The following is a 9,460-nucleotide window of genomic DNA, read 5'->3' on the forward strand; positions in this document are numbered from 1 at the left end:
AGGGTTTAGGGACAGAGTCCGGGGCTCTGCGACTGCAGTGCAGCAAGAGCCAAGCTTCGAAGTAACTAGGGATGGGAGGAGACATACACATTCTGAAGAGCCACTCTAAGGCTTAAATAATTCCCAGAGTCAACCAGCTTTCAGTAATTTGCCTTTTTTTTCCACGCATTGGTTGATGAAGGAGTTGCACTCCTCACCGCCCATCCAAAAATAACCCAACCCCCTCCCAAAAAAACCCCAAAACCCAGACCAAATCCACCCAAACCCTGGGCATCCTGCATGCTAGCCCCCTTTTTAAGGCAGTCTGGCAATTTACAGAGGAGCAGTTATACATTCCTGGTGGTTCAGGCAGCAGTGCCTGTTCTGCTTGTGCCACACTGCGCTGTGTTTCCTTTCCAGGCAGGAAAGGAGGTAGGTCATGGGGCAGGTAGAAATGTCCACTGGCTCCTCTGTTTAGGCACACTGTGTTAGACAGGAGTACTTGCACTGATGGCCTATAGGAGCATGTGGTGGAGACAAAGAGGCTACAGCTCCACATGGTCTCAAAAATAGTTCAAGCTGGATTGTTCAAACAACTCTGACAGAGGAAGCACTCACCTTTTGCTGCTCTAAGGCTGAAGTTCCTTGGCACTTGGCCACACAGCTCTTCAGCTCCAGCCTCCCTCCCACTGTAACTTGTTCCAGCCTACAGCTATTGTAGTAGCCACATTTTAAAAAAATGTGGATAGTTATTAATGCTATGTTTTTTTTCACCAGGAGACAACCTGGCTGATTCAGTTTGCCACACGAGGTACAGAAGACTAATGAAGGAAAATGAGAAGCAGTGAAGAGTTAATCAGACCAGTGTAAAGAGCACTGTTGCTGCACTTAAAGCTTCAGCCAACTTTGATTTTCAAAAATCTTCAGTTGTCTTCTAAGCGCTGTAGGTATCTCAGCTCATGGCTAACAACAGTGCTGGATAAAGTCATATCCCTTCAGCTACCTGCCTGAGAGCATGGAAAGAGGCTAGTAAGATATGAGAAGTCATCACTGGACTGTTTTTCAGTCATCCTAAAAGCTTTGCTTCCAGTCTACTGCTTCTTCACATGCTTATGCTCACAAACCCTACCCTGCCCTTGGGTCTCCTCATTTGCTGCTGGTATCCTCCCTAGGCATATACCTTCATTTTCACTCTCATGGTGCTGCTTCCAGACATTAATGCCTGGAAACACATAGCTAGGGTTCCCAAACAACCTTAACTCTGCCCTAGAGGCAAAGATTTATGAAAAAAATCCTCTCTGTTTAATATAAGCTGGGACCACAAACAACGAAATGCCTCAATCGTAGTGCACTGCAGAAATTCCAGCCTACAGTTAGCCAAACGTAACCCACTGAGTGCTGTGTTCTTTAATTTTCATACTTCTGATTAGGCAAACAACATAATGAAAGCCTCTCTCCCTACTCTTTTGTAAGACTGCATGACTCACCACTTATGTAAGCCTTTTGCAGGAGTTGGTCATAGCTCCTCTGATGATACTACGGACTGGTTTGCAATTAGTGCCAGGCTTCAACCTCCCTGTTCTGTACAATAAAAATAGGTTCTCTCAACTTACATGTTGTGAGCAGTGTGGCTTTGGGAGCCCAGGAAAAGCTGGGAATCTGTAGGGAGCTATGATAGATAGTTAACAACTTCAAATTTTAGGCAGATTCTCTAGGGTTCAGTGCTGGCATTGCTTTCCCTTCTTTCTCAAATGACTGGCTGAACAGCTTGTACAGTCTGAAGACTTCACAGTCATCTGGCTTCCAGGTATAGCTTATGGGTAGGAACAGTGAGATTTATTCTGTGGTCTGCCACATCATCTTTGATGCCATTGTAGTTAATATGGATGGCAATATTGAAAAAGCATGGTCATTGGTTGGTATCATCGATGGGCAGAAGAAAATTAACTTGGGAGCCTTCACTGTGCATTTCAGAACCTTAGCAGGTTTGGACTTAAAGGCAAGTCCAATCCTGCCGTTCAGAAATGAAGAGCACAGCTCAAATATACCCTCCCTTCTCCCATTAGTTTCCTGTTAGCACAAACAATAAGAACTAATGGGTAGAGCAGGCTGGAAGTTGCTCCTTCCTCAACATGGCAGCTTTGCCTTCATATGCTTTCTGTGCAGGTTCTGAGGCCCCTAGTTTAGTGTCTCACAACAGATCTCTTCTTTCTAGGAAAAAAGAAAGAGATTACTTTTCTGCTCTTTGAATGCAGCAATGATGCAGTGTAGTCTTCCCTGGGTTTTTCAGGCAGGGAGCAAGAACCCAAGGTGTTTCACTCACTTCATAGCAGCTGCCTTAGGCCCATTGGAAAAAGAAAAAAGGAATGTCCCTTGCGTGACAATGTCAGACTTCTCTTTGGTTTGTATCATAGCAGAGGCAGCAAAGCCAGGGCCACCAACAACAGTTAAGAATTACCAAGGAAAGCTTCATCTTCTAAGTCTCGGCTGAAGGCACAGGTCTATACCACATCAGTGATACTGTGTGAAGTAGGAGTGGTGACATCACCCCAGAGCCTAGAATAGCAATCCCTTGGGGGCTGGATAGATGGAGAGCCACTGAGTTAGTAAGCGTATACTCAGCATTCAGTTGGAATGTTGGAACAGGGAAATTATAAATGGCCCTAAGTAGCAGAGAGTGTTTTTACCATGTATCTAATATATAAATACATCTCCCAGAGGAGATAAACTCCCAAGTGCAGACTTTTCAGCACATCCTGACTCCTAGACACGTGCCCTATGCAAGCCCTTCAAAAACTGGACTCTCAGCAATTTTCTGTGATAGTTCTTTGTAAATTAGAGTTGCTGAATTAATGATCTAGACAATAAGATGCCGTATTACCTCTGCTTTTCCAACCAGGACTCTTTGTACTGTGCTATTATTTCCTGAAGCATTGTTAAAGGACCTGAAAGATGTCTTGCCTCCCCCAAAAGACTATGCATCAGATGGAGAAACCAATGCTGCAGGCAGTATAGAGCCGCATCCAAAATCAGCCCGAGGTTTATAGCAGGGGAATCCAGACCAATCAGGTAGGTTATTCCACATTTTAAATCATCTCAGTGACCATGTTACCTAACTTAAAACATGCGGAAAAATTAGGAAGGAATTAAGTTATTTCTTGGCCCATACATTGGGAGCATTTAGATAAAGTTGCTACAGGGTCTCTTCACATTTAAGTTTTTCACCGTCTCTACTTATCATTTTAGAAAGCACAGCCACCACCAGCACAAGAGACACTGTTTCATCCCTCCTTGCTGAGAGATATGGCTGTTTCTCAACACCTCTTCCCTCCAAGAGAGGAAACTGCTTAAACTGTAATTACTAGATTCTATATTGAAATCCCAGCAGTGTGCAAAAAGGATCCAAGTCAGATATTATCCCATCAGTTTAATTATTCATCTACCCAGTTCCTTCTTTTAAAAAGAAAATTATTTTATGTTGGAGATAAAGAAAAGAACAAACATTAATTGAGTTACTGTTTTCTCTAAGATTGTTTTGTCAAATTAATTGCTTAAATTACTGTTTCCCATGACATCTTTCCCTGAAGGATACATCCTGTAACAATAACTTTCACACTGCTCTTTCTAGTTATGTGATGCCTGCCTGGATATCTTTGTTACTGGAAAAATATGGTAATATCAATATATGTGTTTTTTAATAGATCTCAATGTCTAACATTTTAAAATCTATTGGAAAATTCCCTGCCCACCATGCTCTAATTTTCCGAGTTATGCAGTAGTATCATTGTTTACTTAACAGATTTTGTATATCTGCTCAGTCTTAGCAAATGCAAAACATTTTATGAACAACAAAAACCTCATCCAAGTCTTGTCTCTTCTGTTGTAGCTTCTTGAAAAGCAGAAAATTGCACTACTAGAAGACAATAAAAATTAGCCAAGTATGGAATCAAAAGCAAAGTTGACCTTATGACTTGAGTACAGTCTATAGGTGACTGTCACCTGGAGGCAAAACTTCCAAAGGTAAAACCTCACTTCTCTACAGCTTTACTGGGGATAATTACATTTATCATGTGTAGTAGACCCAATTCTCCACATGGTACAGGCCTTTGAAGAAGAGGCTAAGCCACAGACCACAGTTAGGAATTTAAAAATACTCCTCTCCATTTTTAGTCAGCATTTCTATCCATCTGTCCATTCAGCATCCCACTCACATTTCTTTTATGGTGTGTCACTAGAGTCCAGAAGAGTCAAAGTCCTACAGCCTTTAGGACTGTCTCTTTTCTCTAGGTCAGAATTTAGTTCTTATACTACAGATATGTGGGTTGCCTATAAATTGTCAGCAAAAGGATGAACATAGGAGAATAAACACCTGGAATTATGTAAAAGGAGGATGGGATGGGGGGAAATACCTTAGTAAGAATGTTTCTTTCCCCTCTCCCTTTACAAATACAGTTTGAAACCAGAAAGAACAATTATGACAAATTTTAACTTCTGCTGATAAAATATCAATGGAGCATGTTTTACCCAAACACTGTATACAGTCCCTATAACTACTTATGAAACAATCCAAGTTTTTGCAATTTAGCTTTCTAGACTTTTGTTCAGCTGCATTTGTCTGCTCAGCTGTGTGGATGGTAGGTCTCATCACTGGCATGAGATTTCTGGAGCAGCATTGTGTTCAGCTTTAGCATCTTCACAGGAAAGAAACTTTCAGTAGTTCCTCGTGGAATGCCCTTTTTAATTTAAAGATTATACTCGCTGTTCCATGCTGAAATGCCTTTCCTTGGTAAGATTTAATGTTTTTTTCCAACTTGATTCCTAAATTAACATCTGTGCTTTGATTGTTGTTTATCCCCTTTTTACAGAGGTAAGAAAACAAATTATAAAGCCACAAGCATTCCACGAGTGGTTTTTGGAGTCATGCACAAATAAAGTAGCAACTGCCAAATACTGCATCGAGTGTTTGGAAACTGAGACACCTAAAATACAAGATTTGTTTGACAGTGCAATATCATAGGGAATTGCTTCATATATCGCATGAAGATGTGAAAGGAATTCACTTTACACAGGTAAAGCTAAACAAACAAAAATCAGGTAATGCTTTTTGGAATAAAAGAAGGATTATTCTGAAATAATCCTTCTATTTTAAGATGTATAGTAGCTCCACTATACTCCAGAAAAACATTTACCTATAAATCAGCCTGTAGACCTTTAATCACATATGCTTTTCAGATTACTTATATTTTTTGAGCATTATACTAATATTTATTCAGTCTTTTGAACATTTTAAACAAATGCAAGTACTGGAACAAATCTAGTTGCTGGGATGCATAATCTGAAATTGTATGAAACATGAAAGTATAAAAGATAAAATTTGGTCAGTGCCACACTATACAGAAGAGGATGGTCCCCCACCTCCATTCTTCCCCCATCCCCAAAGACTTCCAGAACACACTTTTGTTTTTCCTTTTTTAATAAGTCCATAAAAGCCAAGGATTTATAAAAAGTACATGCAAGTCTATTTACAATAACGGATCACCAAGAAGCTCCAAACTCTCCTGAGTGCAGGAACTCTGTCTTTAAGACCGGGAGTAGTAAATAAAACAGGACACCAAAACTAACAGATAAGGGGACAACACCAGCTTTGCTAATGTTGAATACAAGGTTGGTTCCTGGGGCAAGTACAGATGCATGAGGGCATGACACCCAAAACAATTCACATTCTCTTTTTGAAGGGAACAGCAAAATTGGTTTGTTCTCACTCTTTTACTGATACATTTCAGGTCATATCAACAGATGTACAATTTTTGACGTGTTTTATAATCGCAGTCTAAATTCTTAGTTTCACCTTTCTCCTGAAAGAAGGAATGTAAGTGAATACAGACAGGATCAGGAAAAGAGATGTTAGGAAAAGGTGCAACAGTCCCACCTTCAAATACCATTAGGAAGACAAAATAGATTTTGGATTGTCTGCCCTCTCCAGCTCCAGACTCTGAAAAGCCAACTGACCAGTTACTGAAACAGTGAAGCACCACTTATAAATCTCTACAGATCCTTTATCACCGGGCAAAAACAAGAGAAAAGCCATTGGAAGTATCTTAAAGGCTTTTTTTTTGCCACAAGGACAAAGTAACAATTTGTATTCTTGCTTCACAATTACTCGTTCAGTATTTGTACTTCCACTTGAAGTAAACAAGATAATTTCACAGTGAACAAAAACCTAAAAGTATTTCAGCTTTCCCTTTGCTTAATAGCTTAGGGATAGGAAGGACATGAGGCATAGAATCATAGAATCAACCCTAGTTTAAGCCATATAGTAATTTAATGTTGCTGCAACAATGTGGTTTTCTTCTCAAAATCTATCCATAATTTCACCCTTAAAATTTCCTTGTGTAACATACTAGTACCTTGCAGACAGACCGAATGTAGTACTTGGCTTTGCTACAAATAATCCAATCCTTCCTTGGAGGAAAAATGGGTATTAGAATTTATCTGACTGCCAAGAAGTTTGAGATTTTCCCTATCTAGAGAAGCAGTATGACTTGTAACTTCTGTATATGCTCCAACTAAGTCTCTGTCCAAAAGTGAGCATGTTTAGTAAAATACAGTGAAACCATCCCCTGACCAACTAACACCCCAGTCTTTGCCAAGGTATATAGTTTTAAGTACAAGGAGGGAACCGGAAAGTTTTGAACATAAATTACAATGAAACACATGAACATTTACTGAGATTTCAATTATCAATCCACAGCCTGTGACAAATATAACAGTTACTGCCACCTCGGTGGTACAAAATACTGTACCCAAGCACTTGCCAGTGGTGTGTGGGACTGTAACTGAAGTGATGAGTATGGTGTAAGTGGGTGTTCTGGAATTTAGTAAGTTTTCCATAATTATCAATTGTCAGTTCACTCAATATCCTGCCAGGTTCCCCATTTTTTGTGATTAAACCTCCACAGCAGTAGAATTATTTCCCAAGTTAGTGACGTAAGTTACACTGCATATGTCAGATGCTGGCAACAAAGGAAGCACCAACATCAAACAAAATTCTCATTACTGATAAAAGTTTCATACAGTGATTCTGATGCACTTGTCAATACATGTGAATTTCTCATGTTGACTACTATCATCTCTTCCCCCATTTTTTTAATGGTTCACTGTGTGCCCCATGACCATTCAAGTAACATACAGGGAATAAAGGAAGAAATTTCCTAGAATTTCATAGAAATCAAAGTCTTACAACCCATGGCGACATGCATGGTTCTTATTGTAACAAAAAGTCAGTATATGTTCTTCATCCCATTTATATTAAGTTTTCTTTCAAAGAAAAGGTGCTGATATTTTGTATTGTTTCATCTATGAGGTAGATGGCACTTTCATATAAATATTGTAAATTAAGTTAGCTCTAAGCCTGCAACAAGTCCTGCACCACTGACTGTTCAAGGCATTAATTAAGACACAAATACAAAATAACTCTACATTTTAAAAGACAAACAAAATCTTTCTGAGGAGAGCAGTGACCAAGTGGACAGGGAGGTGCCTTCGCTTGTCAAAGCTCATCGGAATTCTGGCTTTAGCCTCCAGACACCTTCACCGTTTGGGCTCCTGTGGAAGGTGCAGATATTGCGGAGAAGTTCTCTGAAGACACAAGAGTGTGCTGCAGGCAGTTTGGACTCAAACTGCTGCAGTAATTCCTGAGTGCTGGCCTCGCCGTCCACGCGGGCCTGGAATGCTATGAAGTTACGTAAATCCACAAGCAGTTCATCATATTCTGTTGAACCCTGGACTGGGGTGGGTGCTGGCCGATGATTTTCATCTCCCCCATTCCTTGTCTCTTGTGGTAAAGTAAAGTGGTTTCTTCTCCTCATATCAGCTAATAAAGATGAAGAGTCTAGAGCCCTGGATGACGATTCTCCAGATTTTCCATCGAAGTACTTACTGGAATGACACTTCTTTATAGTTTGTTTCTTTATTGTATCTGCATCCTGCAAGTAAACATACAGATCACGGAGAAAGTTGGATCAGTTAAACAAAATCTGCCTGTTGTTTAGACTTAAACAACAAACATGACCACTCAGAAGTTAGTCACCTGAAAAACACAATGGAACAGGTAATATGTTCTGGTCTCAACTTTACAACTTGGGAAGCGAAAGAAAAGCACTGCTGGTCTTGAGACAGATCACCAGACCATGTTGCAATTTGTGACTGCTGTATCTAATTAGACTTCATCAAAACACAAAAAAATCAAATTCCCAGGTGACTAAAAGTTCTATACAACAAATGGGTATGAGACATCTACAGCATAAATCAGATTTGTTGCATAAATCAGAACATTTCACATTATCAGCTATTAAAATAGAAATGTTAGCTTGTCTCTTACCTTGTGCTTCTTTGCAAGTGATGCACAAGTGGAATGCGAAGAAAGCAGCATAGAATTTCTTTTCTGACCAAACCGACTCCTAAAAACCCACAAAAGAATTAACTCCATAAAACATCCTTCCCAAAATGACTAGGATAGTTTCTCCAAAGACAGACTGGGTTTGTGTTTTATAGTTCTCAAGAGCCCTCTGCCAATCTCTCTCTTCTACTGTGCAACAATAACACTTTTTTTGTACTTCAGAATGGACTACCTAGGCTTGTAATATGCCTTCACGTTTAATAACATGAACACTTTGATACATGTTACTGCAAATACCAAGTGCAAAAAAAGATAAATCCTTAACATCCTCAGGAACTCTTCTCTTTTTGGAAAAGCAGTGTGAGAACTGAACTTACTTTATTCCTGATGGTGCACCTGAAAGACCACTCGTGCCTGTCCAGGTTGGCACACCAGAAGCAGCTCCTAAACATTGCTGACGAGAGACTTTTAAGGCTCTCAAGGCATCCTGGGCTACTCTGCTTGCTTCTGCTTCCTCCAGCACATGATCTACACTGGAAGCTTCCATAATGGCATCATGCTTCATAACACTGTGTACCCCTAAAACCCAGAAGATATAAAAGGTGAAGGAAGACATTTACGTGAGGATTAAATACTCTCTTATTAAGTGAATGCTACAATCACATTTTTCCTTTTTCAGGTTGATTCTATGAAGCACATCAGTGCAGTAATTTCTAATGAGAGAACCCCCTTTCCATATCAGTTAAGTAATCAATCTGACAGCTAATCACTTCTGGTGTGCTGATGAGGTCATTATTCACAACAGACCTGGCAATTATGTGGGTAAATTGATCATTTCTGCTATGGACAGGACAGACAGAAGCAAAACCCTTGTGTAAATGAAGGTTCCCCTCATTTCCAAGAGAAACACTGCATTACTTCAATATCCAGAAGTGCAGATCTCCCCAAAATATTTTTGCCAAGGTACTTAACACATTCATAACCAGAGCATTTAACTGATGAACATTTTAAGGTTTCATTACAGTAACAGAAGAAATACATTTTGTATTGTAGCTCTAAGCATCAGAGTAGCAGAACTGCTCT

At 39.8% G+C, this 9,460-nt stretch overlaps 1 protein-coding gene across 1 annotated transcript in view; it reads right to left on the bottom strand.

The window, feature by feature from the left end:
- Positions 1-7,535: 7,535 nt before the first annotated feature.
- LOC103804593 (DNA excision repair protein ERCC-6-like) overlaps positions 7,536-9,460 on the bottom strand; it is a 44,183-nt gene continuing 42,258 nt past the window's right edge. Inside the window, exons 18-20 of the mRNA XM_009077206.1 lie at positions 8,755-8,956; positions 8,360-8,438; positions 7,536-7,964 (exon numbers count right to left, since the gene is read on the bottom strand). Coding sequence (XP_009075454.1) covers positions 7,536-7,964; positions 8,360-8,438; positions 8,755-8,956 — 710 coding nt within the window. The remainder of the gene's footprint in view (positions 7,965-8,359; positions 8,439-8,754; positions 8,957-9,460) is intronic.

This window comes from Acanthisitta chloris, unplaced genomic scaffold, assembly GCF_000695815.1.
Source record: "Acanthisitta chloris isolate BGI_N310 unplaced genomic scaffold, ASM69581v1 scaffold30646, whole genome shotgun sequence".
Taxonomy (NCBI): domain Eukaryota; kingdom Metazoa; phylum Chordata; class Aves; order Passeriformes; family Acanthisittidae; genus Acanthisitta; species Acanthisitta chloris.